At 37.3% G+C, this 18626-nt stretch overlaps 3 protein-coding genes across 3 annotated transcripts in view; 2 read left to right on the top strand and 1 right to left on the bottom strand.

The window, feature by feature from the left end:
* LOC145489340 (THO complex subunit 6 homolog) overlaps positions 1-7462 on the top strand; it is an 8828-nt gene extending 1366 nt beyond the window's left edge. The window contains exons 4-14 of the mRNA XM_081468305.1: positions 276-327; positions 1172-1229; positions 2510-2550; positions 3088-3136; positions 3592-3663; positions 4754-4856; positions 4951-5003; positions 5188-5256; positions 6093-6203; positions 6776-6904; positions 7353-7462. Of these exons, the coding sequence (XP_081324431.1) occupies positions 276-327; positions 1172-1229; positions 2510-2550; positions 3088-3136; positions 3592-3663; positions 4754-4856; positions 4951-5003; positions 5188-5256; positions 6093-6203; positions 6776-6904; positions 7353-7439 (824 nt within the window). The 3' untranslated portion in view covers positions 7440-7462. The remainder of the gene's footprint in view (positions 1-275; positions 328-1171; positions 1230-2509; positions 2551-3087; positions 3137-3591; positions 3664-4753; positions 4857-4950; positions 5004-5187; positions 5257-6092; positions 6204-6775; positions 6905-7352) is intronic.
* Positions 7463-8290: 828 nt separating this feature from the next.
* On the bottom strand, positions 8291-10638 carry LOC145489341 (meiosis expressed gene 1 protein homolog). The gene is made up of 4 exons (XM_081468306.1): positions 10567-10638; positions 10091-10189; positions 9908-9975; positions 8291-8805 (listed from the first exon to the last, which is right to left on the bottom strand). The coding sequence occupies exons 2-4, from the start codon at positions 10176-10178 to the stop codon at positions 8680-8682; spliced, it is 282 nt and encodes a 93-aa protein (XP_081324432.1). The 5' UTR covers positions 10179-10189; positions 10567-10638; the 3' UTR covers positions 8291-8679.
* A 163-nt stretch (positions 10639-10801) lies between these two features.
* LOC145489339 (palmitoyltransferase ZDHHC4-like) lies at positions 10802-17381 on the top strand. Its single transcript, XM_081468304.1, has 5 exons — positions 10802-10936; positions 11154-11248; positions 11757-12049; positions 13366-13610; positions 15367-17381. Exons 1-5 carry the CDS (start codon positions 10808-10810, stop codon positions 15727-15729), a joined length of 1125 nt encoding a protein of 374 aa, XP_081324430.1. The 5' UTR covers positions 10802-10807; the 3' UTR covers positions 15730-17381.
* The last annotated feature ends 1245 nt before the right edge of the window (positions 17382-18626 follow it).

The following is an 18626-nucleotide window of genomic DNA, read 5'->3' on the forward strand; positions in this document are numbered from 1 at the left end:
AACAATTGAGATGTAATACAAGATTTTGTATTTTGAGCCTTTTGTTTTGTTCTGTCGTATTTTCGAGATCGTGTTGTAAGCATATATTCGCATACCGTCACCGCAAGAAGAATAAACGTATAAGTTGGAACCGTTTCAGTTACTTCATTGTTTGTTTCGTTATTTTACGATTGTACCATCAACCAATTACAACAAAAACAAAAACAAAAACGGTCATACTTGTTTTTAACTTTTCTTTCTGGAATGTTCATTGTGTGTTTGAAATCTCATTTCAGGTCATGGTGGCCCAGTTTACAGTCTTATATCAACAGACAAATTTCTCATCAGGTATCCAAATATGGATCATGTTCAAATTTAATATCACTTGCGGTAGTCTCTGTAAATAATGAAACAATTACCATGCATTCAGATTAATGCTGGCACATTGTAGCTAAAAGATTAACATTTCATTAGCAGGTTTGCTATCCATTAGCAATGCCATAATTACCTTTCATTTTGACATTTTGCTAGATGTGCAGTATTTGCTATTGCCTGAAGTATTGGGGATTCATTCGCCCACTGATAGTGTCAAACTCTTAGTGAAGATTTGAAAAGTGGGTGTGCAAAATGTGCCATAGGGTGGCCTGCTCAGTTGAACAATTTATAAGGCAACGTATGAAAAATAAATTAATTTTCTTAATACTGTAAGTGGCTGTCCACAGGATGTGTACTTGGACGCCCATTTGGCTAAAAGTGTTGCCCTGGATATTGTGCCATGCTTGCACTAGCATTGACATTTTGTGTAGACATGTCACTCTGACTAAACTTTTACCTGCAATGGGTTTGCAGAGATAATTTAGTTTATAGAGAATGCTAGTTGAAAAAAAGGAAAAAAGTTATAATGATAAATTATTATTATAACAATTATTGTGCCTGCCTGAAGACTTAAATTTTGTGATTTTCTGGCTGAAAACCACCCCTGGCAAACTCTTTTTCCTTAACAAAGAGTTTCTTTTCAGTCTGTTGTTTGCATTAAAATTGAGGCAAGCACAAAACCCAGTGGAGAGTGAGGTGCAGAATATCAGGAAAATATTCTTTTGTTCAAATGGGAATGCTTGCTACAGAGACTAGATACTGTAAGTTCCAGGATAATGCACGGTATCTGGTTTGATGTATTTTAATCTGCTTGTAGTGGTGGTTCATCTGAAATACATGGATGGCGATGGGATGAAATTCTTGATAAAACAGAGGTGTGTTTATACCATTTTGTTGAAGGAATTTCAGTCTGTATTTTGCTAATAGATTACTGTGGAACCCTGATTTTTCAATCCCTTGATTTTTTGATCCTGTCAATTAAGTTGAAGCAATCTTTTGGTTTCTTGGCAAAAAAGTTAGGAGAAATGTACTGTCACTATTTTAACCTCCTACTTTATTTGCAGATTTTGTTGATTAGAAAAATTCATTAAATAATTCACCTTTTTGAAGTGGTCAATAATTAGAATTTAGTGGTACCTTAACAACTCTAATATTATATGGAAAATGTCTTTGAATCAGGCACACTTTCACTCCAGAATTCAAAGTATCAAATGAAATGGAGAAAAATAGTGTTAAAATCCTTGAGTAAAGGGAATTACATGTAGAAAGGGCTTCTGATATTTCGCATGGTTGCGGAGCTGCAAATTTCAAGTAAATCTGCGAAATCCCACAAAATTGATTAAGACACGCAAAATACGGCCAAATTCACTAGAAATCGTACCAAATACATGTCCATGCAACATATTTGACACTTATTTTGGCTGTTGGGCTGTTTAGTTGCCATGAACTTGCAAATTTATGGTGAAACTTCATCACTGCAATGAGTAAACAACATCCGAAAACTACTGGGCACTCACTGTGGCCACGATGTAAAAGACTTTGCCACTGCCGCATTTCTTGAACGTATTGTTGAACAAATACAAACACATACTACAGTCCAAACAAGTTGCTCAAATTTTCCTGCAAAATCGCCGGTTTTACAAAGACAACACTTATAAGTAGTATGTGTTTCTGTTGCTGTTGTTATTGCATAGGCTAACACTCATCATTTTCTGAAAAAAAAATGGCAAAATTGCCATCTTTTTTAGTTACAAATGTTCGTCAAATCAGTGCAAAACCGATCGCTTTTGCAGTGAAATTTTCCCAGAAAACTCCCATGAAATTAGCTGTTTTTTACCGATCGTTTTTCAGTGAAATTTGCCCCGAAAATTCCTGCGAATTTCCTGCAAAATCGGCTGTTTTTTCGGCAAATTTGTCTCTGGAAATCCCGCAAAATTTGACTTTTTTTCCACGACCTATCAGAAGCCCTGTGTAGAGGATACTGTAACACAAGCTATGCATTTGGTTGCATAGCTGGATTGGTCCCTAAACTGTTCACTTATCATGCCATAATGTAGATTTTTACAGCTCTATACCAAACCTCAGAAGCTTGACATGCTTTAGACCTGTGATGAGGTACACTGTTAATCATAATTTTCTATTTTTCATATTTTAGTCTCCATCACCTGCCTGGACATTGCAACCCCCTGCAACTAGGTAAGATAACTCCTTTATTAATATTTTTGATACTTTGATATACTGGTAAATGGTTTTAGTAGTCGAATGTTTCGATGTTCTAAACATCATTTTCATTTTGATATATAAATAATGATTACTTATTGGATAATTATTTTATTTATACAAGTTATCATAAATTATACTTTTTAAAGGTATTTATTGTCTTTGGTATTTTGCCTGGATATCAATGGCATACAGTACATATTTCATGCCTCCATTATAGCCAGTTATGTTCAGATGAGAAAGGGTCATTTAAATCACTCAACTTGAAGCTATCAAGAAACACCATATGCTCATGTTTTCCTGTCGCACAGTAATTTTCATGTCTCCATACACTTCCCCTTTAATTAAAAGACCTTGGCCATGCCAACACATGTGCATGACACAAGCGATATCTTGTCTTCATGGAAGTAGATAAATAATATTGTCAGTACTAAAGTAACAATTATTAGTACATGCAGATAAATTGCCAGTACTCATTGTATTGATAAAGGTTCTTGTTTCTCTTTTGTCAAGGACTTCTCTGGATGTCCCTGAGACCAATGCTTTAGCATTTGCTGATCAGGTATAATAATTGTACTAAATATGAGGGCTGGTTACTACAACTGTTAAAAATAATCTGGAAGTGAGATCAGTAAAATCAGTGCTATTCGTACGACTACTTAAGGCTGATTTACATTGTTACATGAAAATCTGCTACACTAGAGGCAGTTGTTTGTTAATGTTCATGGGCCAACAATATTATTAAATAAATTACAGCATAAAAGTTTTATGCAAGGTCAAGCAGTCAATATTACCCCTGTATGGTTCACAATGAAGTGTGACATGTACATTCAATCTGTCGGGATAGTGTGTTACATACACTGACAGTTACAAGTTTTGAAAAAAAATAGTTCTGGAAGTCTACAGATTACCATGCAGTTTATCATTTGGAAAGCCAAGGAGAATTCTTTCAATTACTGGTTTAATATCATTACTACATGTACATAGAGGACTCCATCATTTCACTTTCCCTCTTAGGAGGACACACTTTTCTCAGGCTGTGGAGACAACAATATCTACATGTGGGACCTGGAATCAGGAACATGTAAGGTAATCTTCAAGTATCCTTCTCTCCCTAAACTCCTCCCCAGTGCCCTCTAGATATATAAATTATACTTGTAAAAGTATTTTGCAGCTTCTGCTATCATGCTTGCACTGCCAATCATTCATGTGCCCACTCCAAAGTGAAATAAATTCAAAGGTAAGCAACCAGAACATCAACATTTCAATTCCTTGTTATTAAGCCAACTGGCAAAGTTTTTACCAGTCCTAGGTTCTATAGAATGAATGCACATCTACATGTATACCAATGAACATTTTGCAAAGGATCAAAGTCAAGTGAAATGGTTCCTTGTTCAGGGTTCACCTGCTGCCTACTCTAACAATATCAGATCAGGAGGTGGCCACCTGCTTCAAAACATCATGCAGCCGTGTTGCATTACAAACTTGGAATTTCTTAGTGATGTGATAAAAAAGATATGAAGCAACTAAGTTTTTCCTGATGTTAGTTCTTTCTGATGTGAAGTTTATATGAAATAATTCATATATGAACTGCGGTTGTAGATGAAAGTGAAGAATGATCATCACAGTTAATTTTCCAATTTAAGCAATTGGAAAGAAGAAGCCTGAAAAAATCAGGGCTGATTTTTTCAGGCTTCTTCTTTCCAATTGCTTAAATTGGAAAATTAACTGCGATGATCATTCTTCACTTTCATCTACAACCGCAGTTCATATATGAATTATTTCATATAAACTTCACATCATTTCACTCCTCACGGGAAGATATGAACTCAACTAATTGACCTCGCTCCCAATGTGTGGCTTCATAGCTCAGTTGGTAGAGCATCGCACCGGTATCGCGGAGGTCACGGGATCCCGTTGAAGCCCTGATTTTTTCAGGCTTCTTCTTTCCAATTGCTTAAATTGGAAAATTAACTGCGATGATCATTCTTCACTTTCGTTAGTTCTTTCTGTTGATGAATGTTCAGATGTCTGAAATCTGTTGTAAGGCATGTGTCATCACAGGCTATAATTTGGTGTACATTCCCAGAAATTAAAGGTTTGTAAGTAACCATTTGATGTTTTATTCACAGTACTTTAAAATTAATTTTGTTGCATTTTTTTATACCTGTTTTTCTAGAATACCCTTGTGGGGCACACAGATTATGTCCATTGCCTTAGCCTCAGAACAAAAAGCAATCAATGTGTAAGTGGATCAGAAGATGGCACTGTGAGATTATGGGGTATGGAAATTTAACAGTTGATTGTAACAAGAAGGAACAAGTTATGGATGTAGAGGTGCAGCTGCTGTCTTTTCTTAAATGTGATTGTTTTCAGATTACAGAATAAAAGGATCAATGACTGACATGATAGAACCAGGGAAAAATGAGGTACAAAAATCAAAATGGTTATACTTTAATAACTTATATTAATTTAATTGCTTTCAACGGAAAAGGGTAACACATAATTTACTTTGGTTGTGATTTTAACAAACTGCTCTAAACTCTTTGTGACAGTAATTTTTACTACCTGTACACAAGATAGAGATCCTTTGTTACAAATTTGCTTTACCAGGACATACACAGACCTCAGTTAGGCTCATGGATAGGATGTGTCGCTGTGGATGATAGTCAGGACTGGATGGTGAGTAAATGAAGTCTTGCCTGAAGTTATTTGTAAATTAGAGCAATCAATTTAAAATAATGATACAATTATAGTCTGTGAGCAGACTCTGGTTGGGAGGAAGAGCTGAGAAGGAGCTGGCCACTCCTGGAAGGGTAGAGAAGGAACTAGCTGTGTGTGAAGTGGCTGGGGGGGGGGGGGGGGATGGGGGCTTTAGTGGGTCTCCTCTTTTTTCCTTCTTTCTTTTCCAATCTCCCTTCTGTTTCATCCAGCTCTCTCTTCACCCCATCCTCAACTAGAGAGCCTGTTCACAAGGTATTGATTGTGGAGGCAGCATTGCTGATGATTTAGGGCTCTGGACTTGAAATCTGGAGGTCCCTGGTTCAAATCCTCCACCCTGCTACTATCTGGATTTGTTCTCAAAGAGTTCAACCCCTCAACCGTGTTGTATAAATAGCCAACTGGTCAGCCTCCCTTCAGCTGGGATTCTTAATAGGTTATGTTCTATTTGAAATATTTTTTTTATTTAGTTACAGTGTCCCCAATTAGCACAATAGTGCTAAATACTTTTGACTCACTCTCAAACAAAGTTATTTTATCATTATCATTATTATTACTATTACTATTACTATTACTATTACTATTACTATTACTATTACTATTACTATTACTATTACTATTACTATTACTATTACTATTACTATTATTATTATTATTATTATTATTAACATTATCATTATTAATTATATTTATTCAATTAAAGCACTTTAGAGTGTTGGAAGCTGCGTGACATGTTAGGGTGACAGACTTACTTCACTTCTGTTCATCACAGTGTTATGTTCTTGCACTCTATGCAGGTCTGTGGTGGCGGCCCTTCTCTTTCTGTGTGGCATTTGAGATCCATGGCATGTACAAGTGTTTTAAAAACAGCGTCAACCCAACAAGCTGCTCTCTTTCATGATGACATTGTAAGATAGAACCAAGCTTAAATAAATATTTAATAAATAAATAAATAAATAAATAAGTATATGGTAAAGTGGCTATTTTTAGGGAGGCGCGGTGGCCTCATGGTTAGTGCGCTCGTCTCCGGATCGAGCGGTCTGGGTTTGAGCCCTGGCTGGGGACATTGTGTTGTGTTCTTGGGCAAGACACTTTACTCTCACAGTGCCTCTCTCCACCCAGGTGTATAAATGGGTACCGGCGAACTTAATGCTGGGGGTAACCCTGCGATGGACTAGCATCCCATCCAGGGGGGAGTAGAAATACTCCTAGTCGCTTCATGCTACAGAAACCAGGATAAGCTCCAGCCTGATGGGCCACTTGGCTCGTATGCAGACTTTACCTTACCAAAGTGGCTATTTTTGCAGTCTGACTTGGAATGTAACGGTTGTTTTAATTGTGTTTGAGAGGTGTAACGATGCCAGATTTGGATTTTCAAATGAAGTAGAACATTATGACTAACATGGAAATTGTTCCTGTGTCAAACCCTGGCAATGACCACTGTGACAGTGATGTGGTTTTACTACATTTTGTTTTCAAGATACTGTCGGCTGGATCAGAACCAAACCTCTTTCACTGGCAACTCAATGGCGATCCTAAAGCACAAGTGCCCTGCACTCCAAACTCAGTTTTTGCAATTCAAGTAAACAGTAAATCTCCAAAAAATAAGGTAACCTGATCAAGTGGCAATGTTTTCAGAACAAATTACCAGGGTAATTTAAATTACTCTAGGAATACAGCCAGTCCCCTTTAATCACAGTTTTCACTTCTGGCTGCTTTGGAGCACGGGACTTGATCTTGGTTTGCTGGCAACCTTAGTTACAGGCTCTCTTGTATTACATCAACAATATTCACAGAAGCTCATTCTGTTCTTCTAGGTTTGACCCTGAAAGTTCTCAAAGAAAAATATATCTAGTGCCAAATTGAATATAAGCATTTCAGGGTGCAAAAACATCACAGTTTATCAACAGTTTCAGTTCATCCACATCCTTTCAGCTTGCATTGACTGTATTGTGATATTTGAAGCATACAGCAGCTGACATATGTAATTAAAAAGGGGTTTTTCCTTAAATTCTACCATGTTTGTTTAGTGTTCTCTTGTTTTATTTTTTCTCCAGGTTCTTGCAGTTGGTGGAAGTTCTGCAAATATTGATGTTTTTACAAACTTTGGTTATAAAGCACTTTCTTTAAAATTTTCTCAATAAATGCAACTTTAGTCTTTTCTTGTCATTCAGTGTTAATAATGAGTGTGATTTGCATCATGGCAACTACAATTACATGTTATTGTTCTCAGCTCTTATTGTACTAGTATAGTATAATTCAAGGGGCACCACAATTTGATTATGGGGAACCATAGATTTTTATTTATTTTTATTTATTTATTTTTATCAAAAGGGTCCACAGGAATTTGGTCAGAAAAATTGGGAAAATCATTTTTGTGGCAATATGATTGTGTTTATCACTGTAAGAAACCGCCAGTTTTTATTTTTTAATGGTTAGTGGAAATATAAACAATAAACAACTGCAGGGCATTAATTGGATATTTTGACTCCCTCCTCAGCAGAGGGTAGAAATGTTGGTTATAGAAAGCTGCTGTGCTAGGTGAGTGCAGGCACAAAGTCAAATGGATCAATTGGGCGGCAAACCTCTTCCGCGCTGCCATCACCTTGCACGTAATCCTGTGCCTGTACTCATGTCGTTCATTATTGTCCTTTTTTCTAACAAGATAATTAAGCCATTTATGATGGATTACTTGAATGGTCCATCTCTGGTCTTGCTAGTCTTCTTGACAAGTGTTAGTGAGGAGAAGTGTTATGTGACATGGCTAATAATGGCTACGCTGTTCTCTTGCCTGATAGAGATAAAGTGGAGATCTTTGAAAGATCCAACAAGATGAAGATCTTAGAAGATCCTCATAAATGCTAAGGCAGATCTTCAAAGATCTTATAAGGTTTTTCACACGGCAGGCTTTTTATGGGGATCAAGGGATTCAGAATATAACAGAACTGGACACAAGAGGAGCTGCTGTGAAACATTGACAACTCTGACATGAAAGTCTTACACAATTATACTTTAATACACAGCAATGAAAAAACTTTTGTTTACACACATTTGTTAACAACTGTACAAAAATCCTTCTCATATATTAAGTTAATGCCTTAAAACACTAGGATCTCTCAATAATATAACTGCTTTATGAAATATTTACAGCTATTGCAAAACATCAACATGCCTCATAAAAACTGCTACACCATTTATAATTTTCACTAAATGTAACACATTACTAATAACCATCCTTTAGATCTTTCAGTTCCATAAATTTGAATAAAATATTTGGTTTTTAATAGACTAGTACAGGGTCTGGATCTTTTCATTGCAATTCCTATTATGTTGTTAATGTAACCAGAATTCCATGATCGTTCATGAATTTGTTCTATGTTGCCACTAATATCCATATAGCTTGCATTTAAAAACATCTTTGTCAGCGCATTCTCTGGTCCTGTCAAAGTAGATGAAATAACCATCTTTACGTTGAAGTTTCTTCACATAGCCATTGTGGGGCCAGCGGTCCTAAAAGAACAAACAAATGAACCATAAGTAAATGGAAGAGATGTTGTTATTGCATGAACAAATTAGTTAAAACAAGTTGTTTAGGGGAGCTCAGTCACAGGTATTTTAAGTTATTTTGGTCACATGCAGAATTGCCTTTAAATTTAAGAAAACCTGAAAACAATAATTTACTAACTTAGATAGAAAAACACAGAAGAGATAATAATAATAATAATCCATAAAGAAACAAGGATGGCGAAGGATGGAGAAGATTGACACAGATTACAAATGATGAACTTGAAAAATTCAGGCTTAACTTTTCAAGATGCGCAAACTGTGATGTAGTTCCTGTAACACATTGTAGCCACTGGGTAACATTACCCTGGAGTTAAAGTACTTGCCCAATTCAACTTCTGGTTTGTCAACACAGTTTGGTCTAAAAGAAGTTATGTAAGTTGTCAATGGACATCTTGAAAACTTGTGCTTAAAGTTTGCAAGTTTGTCAACTACAATCCCTCACACAGTAGTCATGTCCCACGCCATCCTTGTTTCTTCTCTGTTTGTTGTTTCTATTTCGGTGTTTTTGATATTTTACTTAATACATGGTTTCAGCCCCTCTATACTTACTGATTGCTTTTCCTGTTGACCACGCTATTTAAAGGTATGACAGTTTGCGCATCTTGAAAAATTTAGCCTAAATTTTTTAAGTTCTCCATTTGCAATCCGTGTCAGTCTTTTCCATCCTTCACCAACTTTGTTCCATCATGGTTTACTATTATCCCTTTCGTGTTTTTCCGTCTCAGTAAACTAATATTTTCAGGTTTCGTTTAGTTTAAAGGTCACTTTGTATGTGGCCAAAATAACTAAAAATGCCGTGACTCAGAACGCCTATATACTCATCACGTGATAGCTTGGCTGCTAAAAAAAAATCCACCTATTCCGCCTAAATGAGAAGCAATCTTGGTGATGGGAACTTTTATGATGATTTCCTTGGCTTTCGTTTATACTAACAATGTCCATCGTGTGGAGTTGTAATGTCATCAGACACATCAATGCCCAATAGTTCATAAAATTCGACATTCTGGGAAACTTGTAGGTAAGCTAGTGATTTTATATCACTTACTGGTTCTTTCTGCTTGACATCGCGATATTCATGAACATCTCTGTACCCAGCGATTTGAAATCTGTAAGCTGCAAGGTAACGAAAACAAAGCAGCTCCTTAATTGTATCACAAGTGAAACATTCTCTTGAAGAAGCATTTGATACCAACTCAACTGCAGCTGGCAGGGAGCTATTTAACTGTACCTTCTTCGACTTCTTCGCTCCAGCGCTTTGGTCTTGAAACTGATTTCGGTCTTGAAGGCTGAGCAATCGGAGATACGATAGACGCCATAGTGTTTGAATCTAAAAATAAAGAAATGTTAGTCTCGTAAATGGTGCTTGCATCTTCTAGCTTCCTCTAATTCACCAGTTACACGTACCGCTCGGTTCGCCTAGAATTATCTTGCTTGACTCCACAAAGGGCGAAAACTACTATTTGTGGTCACTTCTAACTATTACAGGGGTAAAATACCTCGCAGTTCAATGCGAAAAGTCAAGGAAATGTCAAGCTCACAAAAATTCTCAGTACAGACTCGATGAAAACGGTGCGAAATTTGCGTGACCAGCGCGAAAGGGCAATCGGAGACATGAAATCAGAATATATCAGTGAATTTAGGGGAAAATCATCCTTCTACAGAAATTAACCGGTTCAACAAGGACACAAACGCGACAGAACCTACCTTACTGATCTCTGTTCTCAAAATGATAACTAAACGACGAAATCTTCGCTCATAAACTGTTTGCAATGTTTTGCTCGCGCTATGCAACAGATGTGTTGCTGTCACCTGATTGGTTTATCGGGGGTTACCATAACAACAGAAAAAACAATTAGAATAACTTTGAGCCCACACGGTGGTCAGCTGTGTTTCTTTGTAGTAGTAAACAAAAATGGCGGACGGAGCAGATTGATTCGCAAGAAGGATGGATTTTCTTTTAATGGCGGTGTTGTATACTCTCTTTTTTGTGGGGCTGTCGTACATCATTTTCCTCGGAAGGTCTGGATATCATCGGGGTGGCTGGGTTGGTCTGCTCCGAAGAAACTTATTTTCGGTAAGCTTATACATGTAAAGTCAGGAAGTGCATGGATCGACAACTTTAAGCTCAAGTTTTGTAACATCACTTGGTTTCCTTGCGCTTAATTGGCGTATCAGTACGTATGAAATATGGTTTATGCTTATTTCAGAAATCTCATCACTAGGAAAAATAAATGATCTTTTAACATAAAGCTATGAATGTTCATTTATGCAAACTATGTGTACTTTTCCAGGTTGCACATTTTGTGAAGTCTAGTTTTCAAAGGTGTATTCCTGCAGCTGTTTCTCGAACAGTAAGCAACATCACAACGTACATTCTGTTTACAAGGTATATATATATATTAGCTTTTAGTATAAATCTACTAGCGTTCTATCACGAATGCCGTTCTCTGATTGGCTACGCTACTCACTTTGTGTTCTGTTGTAGATAGTGAGTGGCGTAGCAGCGTACGCTGGGGATTATTCGCTCTCGATTTCTATGGGCGATGGTTGACTCGGGCTGCACCCTCGTCAACTATCACGCGATAGAAATCTCGAGCTCATAATCTAATCGTTAAATAGAAAGAAAAGAAAAATGGTATATATCATTTTATGATTATTTTTTAAGAACATAAGCAACATGCATGTACCTGTACATGCACCTTAAAGTCTGTACTGTGTCAGTGTACGTCAAGCTCAATAAAATTCTCAATCTTTACATGAGTTTGTTTGTGACAGAGATTTCTTGCAAAGTAACTTGGATACAAAAGTAGAGAACTGCCAGTATTTTTTTAAATACCTATAAGTTGCCAAAATTTTACCAAAAACTTTACATTTTTATGTTTTCTTTTCTTCAGGAATCCATGCATTCAACTATTTTATGGCTTTGTTATTACTGGAGGGACTGCTATATACACCTTCAGGGTCATCCCATTCTTTGATAAAATCAATGTATTTAGCATTGTTACGTATATACTTATAGCCATCAATGTGACACTCTTTTGGATTTGTTCCACCAGTGAGCCTGGTATCATTACAACCATAGATCATGCTGATTACATGAATGACTATGAACCTGATGGTGTATATTACACACAACTGGAATGTTATACATGCAAGTTTATTAAGCCAGCGAGGTCAAAACACTGCAGTAAGTACACATATAGATTGTTTTGAGGTTCCTTTTAATTCCAAGTATGCCACTCTCAAGTGTTCTACAATTGTGCCACTAGAACAAACAGATTACAATGGAGTATATAGTTGTACTTGTAATATGCATGCAAAGCTTTATATACACGGACATGCTGGTACAGTATGTAAGAAAGCAGGGTAATTGTAAGGAAGTTGTAGGTTTGATTACAGTAACTGGAAGACAGAACCAATGGAAACAATTTGTGTTGTGGAATGCTGCTTTGCATTATCCATATAAAATTTGCCTCATCCAAATTGGGCTATACAGGTTGTAGGGAGTCTTGGAATTTGAGGGTTTGTTTTCTTTGATTCTCACAGGGGGGAGGTACTCCCTTATATGAGCTATAAAGGTATGCACGGCCCCAAAGGGTATGGTTTTTCAGCCATTTTGGTCATAAATAGGGTATCGATTTTAGCCTATTTTGGCCATTTTGGTCATAAATAGGGTATGGTTTTTGCACTCTAGCCTTGATATGGGTATGTTTTTAAGAAGAAGCCACTTTTTCATCATAATCAAATTAACAAAAGCCCTTCACAAATTATGTTTACAGTAATTTAACATTGGTCTGAACTAGGGAACTTACAGTATTATAATGCAGGTCTGAAACAGGGTTTTAATTTAATGGTTAGGTCATAAATAGGGTATCAAATATTCGGTCAGGTCTTAAATAGAGTAGGGAATATCGCAGATTTTGGTCATAAATAGGGTAAGGGTTTTGAGAAGCAGACCGGACACCCCCACCCAACTTTTCTGGGAATACCCCCCGGGTTTGATCCCTGGGAGTTGGGGTCTGAAACAAGGGTTCAATGTGCCAAAAAGTTGTGTTTGAAGTGCAGGTGTTCATACATTAATGCAACCTGCACAGTATTAATGTAAATTATAGTTGAGGGCTAGTGGATTTTGCAGTCTGGCTGTTGGATTCTGTCGTTCACTTACCCAAAAAGTAATTGAAATTTCTTGAGAAAGTTTTGAGGAAAATGCAAATTACATAATGATGAGATTAGTTTTTTTTGGTGCTAACCAGTGACTCTGACTAGACAGTGACTTTCCATTTAGTACGTCATAGTTACAGCTGGCCTGAAGGGCAAGCCCAAAAATTGGTTTTCTTAGCACTCTGAGTTCTTATTGTAAACCTTTTTACTTCTAAGTACCGATAAGGAAGACGGAGTGCAAGTTTTCATGTATGATTAAATGTTCATGACTGTAGACATAAATTGCAACTTACCTTTTCCAATTTGTTTCTTTTTGTAAGTCTTGTTTTCTTTTGTTATCAGCACTCTGTGATGTTTGTGTGAGTCGATTTGACCATCACTGCTCATGGGTTAACAACTGTATCGGAAAGAAAAACTACAAGTTCTTTTGCTGTTTCATCACAAGTTCAGCAGCACTATGTGTCTATGTAACATTTGTGGTTGCCGTTGTATTTGTGTATATTGTGATGTCAGACGGTGTGATCGGCATGCAGTATGTAGATCATGATGGAAAGCATTATCCAGTGGGAATCAGATTTCTTTCCCAGGTAATTGTGATTTTAACTGGCTAAGCAATGATCTTTTCTTCAAGATTGCCAAGTTAAAAAAAAAACCTAACTTGTATTGCTCAATATCTTTTATTTGAATAGTTGTCTTGAGGCTTGAGTGAAGGGTTTACTACTGTTCATGAATTTATAGTATATTACTGACTCTTAGTCTGCGAGCAGGCTCACTTTGGAGCACAAGCGCGTTTGGCGTAGCCGCATGGGCGAAATCGAGCGGCAAAACCGCGAGACGAGAAAGTGACTTTCTAGGTAACTCTTCACCAGACTCCTTTCCGCCGGATCGCTTTTCTCTTCCACGCTCTCGCGCGTGACTCAAAGGTGAGCCTGCTCGCGGGCTAAGTGACTCTGGAGTCAGGCATGACAGGATTAATCGTGGGACCTTTGAGGGGTTAAAATTCTTCGTTTGGTGCAACTGAGTTGAAACCGTTAGTGTTATCTGTACTGCTATTTAGGTTTTAAACCTGGGGAAAATATGACAGATAGTACCTGTCAGAAATAATTGGTACCTTGTGATGCTGAAAATGAGCGTCCATTAAACAAGATTCTGATGCCTTTGAGACAATGACGACCGTCAAATTTATAACCTCCCAGTTCCAGGGGATTTTCCTAACCAGCTGTTCGTCACTGCCTTTGTTAAGTCAAGAAAACCTCGTCGGCAACGGGGACGTCGCTAAACAAAAGATTTAATCAGCAGAGCATTGGCTGTGTGGCTTGCGTTACAATTCTCGATACATTTCTTTGCCGTCCTCTGCAAAACAACAACGTGAAATGGCCAAATTCTGCGTTGTTTGGAGAACGTGAACCAGGGCGGCTAATTTTAAAATTTTCTATTTTAAATTTATCACTGTGTTCCATGTTTAGTTTTGTGGTACTTTTTTTTAGCAGTGATAAACAAAGTTAATGACTTTAGAGTACCGCAAGATTCTTAGGTAAAATGTAAATTCATTTTTTAATCGACGTTGTCCTCGGTGTAGGTAGGGAGGGAGGTATTCTTTATTTATCCACGGTATCAATTTACATCAGACGCGCTCTTCCATCGATCCGTAAATTATCTAATGTAACTAAATTAATTATCTTCACAGAATTATACTAAAAACTATTCAAAAAACTATCCTATATAATTATGAGCTATCGTGATTTAATCTTAATTAATATATAAAGGATTTAAAAGAGCTAAGAGTGGGCTGTATCTCAAAGGCAAGCTGTTCCAGAGAACAAAACCACAATATTGAAAACTTCTTTTGCCTGTTTCAGTATTCGACGGCGGCGTCGTCGTGGTTGCTTAAACTCCCTCCTATTTAACAATTAGATTATGAGCTCGAGATTTCTATTGGCTGATAGTTTGCGAGTAGCACAGCCACTCAGATTGCAGCATTTGCATTAGTATACTAGTAGAATTCTACTAAAATAATTTAGAAAGACTGCGTTGAAGTGACGAGGTGGCAAGTTATAGGGTGTACGTGTGAAATTTAGTTGGATATAAAGGACAAATCTCCCGACTACAAGCAATTTACATGTAGACTGTGGATTTAACAAAATATATGGTCACGGGAAATACTTGTCTTTTCTTCTAGATCAGTGAACTTACAAAGCCGCATAATGTTGCCTTTTTAGTTGGTGTATACCCGGAAGATACGTGCTGGTTTTTGATTCACCCATAAGGGTATTTTCCTAAGAAGGTGTTTTACACGAGACTTTTTCGACAAGCTCTTCATTTTGTTTTGTGTTTTCTTTGCAGTATCTATTGGTTCGCCATCCTTTGTTGTCCATACTCTTCCTTACTGTAGTGTTCTTTGGGGTGGCTATGTCTGGATTCTCTCTATTTCACTTGTACCTTGTACTCACAAATCAGACCACGAATGAATTTAACAAGCGTTGGTTTGGAAAAACCCAGAACAAGATATCTCGTCAGGCGAGAACAAGCCTGCCTAAGACTGAAACAACTAGGAGTGGAACTTCAAAACGAAGGACTACAGACAATAAAAATACTTCCGTAACAACTCAGACCAGAGACACTGGAGAGAAATTACAGTCATCGCGAACTAGTACGCCGTATAATAGGGGAATCTGGAGAAATGTCGCTGAAGTATTGCGAGGATGAGAAACCCTAGTGGAGAAAGATGGTTTAACTTACAGAACGGATAGGAGATCTTGCTGATCAAACGTTAGAATATACCTCGCAAGAAAATAACCCGCTATTTTACTTAAATTAATGCGATTGGGAGAGTATTAAAAAAACACGAATTTCCAGTTATTTTGTAAAGGAATTTTCGATGAGGCTTTAATATGACTCTACTGAAAAATGCAAACTTAACATTCTTGGTTGCAAGGCTGAACCCAAGATTTTCTGACCTGAAACGGCCTCAATGAAAACTCTTGAAACCAAGTGATATAACACTTAGAAGAAGTTGACAAAATAGTTTTTAATTGACTTGTTTGTGAACAAAGCTGTTTGTAGTTAGAAGCAACTGAGGCCCCACACTACGCCTGAGGTATTTGAAAATGGCGCTTTATTTCCACGGTTATAGGCCTAACGTCCATACTAATCCGTCACGAAAACGGAGCTTCACGAAAACGTTCTTCAAACCGGGGAAATTTGAAAACGCTCCCCGTTTCGTTTTCGTGTGGAAGGAAAACTAACATTTTGAAAACGGGGCATTTCGAAAACTATGGCGTCACGAATATCGAGTGATTTCCCTACCGAGTGATTTCCCTACCGAGTGTTCCTCAAACACAAATCCAAAATGACCTGTGATTGTTGCGTTTTCAAATTCCTCCAGCCTTCATCAGGTTTTCCATACAGAGAGTTAACAAGTTACCCACAATTCGGTATGGGATCAAACTTCAGTTCAGTTAAAGCTGTCCGACATTTCATTTGGCAAAAGCCGGATTGAATTTCCCATTAATCCTATCCAGTTGATAACTAGTCACACCGCAAGTGATTGTCCCAAATTTTCTTTCTATTCTCTCTGATCGCGTACTGAAATAATTGTTCTTATAAAGCCTATGTGTTACACCACACATTGAATACTGTTGTCCGCTACTGCTGGGAATATCTCAATCTTTGAAAAATACTATCGAACGTGCCAATCACTACGGGATTAAGTCGTTACTGAACCTGGGTAACTCGGCTACCTATGATGTATGCCTAGCTATGGCTGCGATGGACACCCGTGAGTAAAGACGTATCATGCAGTCGCTCATTTATTTTTTGAGTGTTTTAGACCGGATGGCCCAAATTATATTTCTCAGTTTTTTACACGTAGGATAACTAACTATAATTTACGAGGTACTATCTTGTACAGCCACCATATAACAGCCTTGTCGTGCGCAACTCCTTGCTGTTTAAGATTGCCCACATATAGAACTAGTTACCAACTATCACCAAATCCTCGACCGCTTATCACTTTCAATTTCGTTCTCGTTTGAATGGTGTGGAGTTTGCAGGGTGCCAGTGTATGAACTGTATTTTCTAACTCAAATTTTTAATATTACGACTAGTTATTCTTAAGAATATTTTATATTTTAATGCTAAATTTATCTTAGCGAACATAGTAATTGTAAGTAGTAATGTTAATGTAAATAGTCGTGCGTTTTTTGTCATGAGCCACTGGCTCGGGAGATTGGACAACTGCACTCTCCACGTTTACGGCTTAAAATAAAGTTACCTTACCTTACCTGTTCTAGATTCCAAAGATTCTCATTTCAATTCAAGTTTTTGGTGGCCCTGCGTATTACAGTTTTTAATTTATTTAGGGTACGTTTTTTTATTCGTTACAGCTAAGGAAAGAAAAATGTAACAATGAATCAAAGAGACGTTTTTCTCAATTAAGCTTCCAGAAGAAATTGAAACTACAACGGGCTCTCCATTACCACGTTCAGTTCTTGTCTGCGAGTGTTTATAGGAAACACCAGTGAAAAGTTGACAAACTTTTTGGTTTTTTTGCTTTTTCAAAAGGAAAAGCACAAGAAAACACAGTTTAGTAAAATGGAGATATTGAGCTAAATACACTAATAACCGAAAACCCTGGGTGAAATGTGCAGATCTAAATAAAGCTGAACATGCAAAATGCCTGCAAACACTGATCGAGTCAATCCCAGAACTGAACAGTAAGGTAAGGTAAATTTATTTTAAGTCATAAACGTGGAGAGTGGTTGCCTAATCTCCCGAGCCAGGGGCTCATGACAAAAACGCACGACTATTTAATAACGTTACTACTTACAATTACTATATTCGCTAAGATAAATTCAGAATTAAAATGTAAAATATTCCTAAGAGCACGACTATTTACAATAACATTAGTACTTACAATACCATATTCGCTAAATTTACATGGTTTTTTTATTAGACAGACGGTAATCCAGTCACATTTGCTTTGGTTTTGTGCATTGCTACGTAATCGACTAATTTACCAAACCAATTGAGACTCGCTCGCACGCCTGCTACCGCGCTTCGCCTCTGCTATATGTACTTTTGCTTCAAGTTTTGATTGGTTCACTGGATTGTCAATCACTGGTTTTGTTTTGTGACGCTCAATTATTGACTTACGCTCTATCATTCTTGAGGAAAAGCACGGATTCATCAAGATGGAAAATGAGATTTGGTGAAAAGTTAATTCTCCAAATGAAATATCTAAATGAAGAGTTAAATTGTAATAAGAGAATGTCGGAAATTCACAAACATTTTCCGTTATATGTTAACGGACGTTTCATAACGGAATTCTCGATGTGGCCTATCACTCTATTGAACAGCTTTGAACGTCATTTGACTGAACGAACAAGTCACTTTTTCCGTAATCATCCGGCTTTCCGTAATCATCCGGTTTGACGTGGATAGATTCCAATGCAATCTACGATTGAGTAAAAGATTTGAATTTCGAGCCAAACGCTTCTTAAACAGCAGAGTCCTATATACTGGAAATGGATCAAGCAGCTTTAATTTAGAGAGGAAACTGCTGGATTGCGGCGACATCTCAGCTAATCCCGGTCCTAGGAGAA

Source organism: Orbicella franksi, chromosome 6, assembly GCF_964199315.1.
Source record: "Orbicella franksi chromosome 6, jaOrbFran1.1, whole genome shotgun sequence".
Taxonomy (NCBI): Eukaryota; Metazoa; Cnidaria; class Anthozoa; order Scleractinia; family Merulinidae; genus Orbicella; species Orbicella franksi.

Excerpts from the sequence above, each read along its gene's own strand:
- LOC145489339 (XM_081468304.1), top strand. The coding sequence starts at position 10,808 with ATGGATTTTCTTTTAATGGCGGTGTTGTATACTCTCTTTTTTGTGGGG. Across the intron at positions 11,249-11,756 it reads ACGTACATTCTGTTTACAAG|GAATCCATGCATTCAACTAT; the intron begins GTATATATATAT and ends TCTTTTCTTCAG. Across the intron at positions 13,611-15,366 it reads GAATCAGATTTCTTTCCCAG|TATCTATTGGTTCGCCATCC; the intron begins GTAATTGTGATT and ends TTTTCTTTGCAG.
- LOC145489341 (XM_081468306.1), bottom strand. The coding sequence starts at position 10,178 with ATGGCGTCTATCGTATCTCCGATTGCTCAGCCTTCAAGACCGAAATCA. Across the intron at positions 9,976-10,090 it reads GAGCGAAGAAGTCGAAGAAG|CTTACAGATTTCAAATCGCT; the intron begins GTACAGTTAAAT and ends GTTACCTTGCAG. Across the intron at positions 8,806-9,907 it reads ATGTCAAGCAGAAAGAACCA|GACCGCTGGCCCCACAATGG; the intron begins GTAAGTGATATA and ends TTGTTCTTTTAG.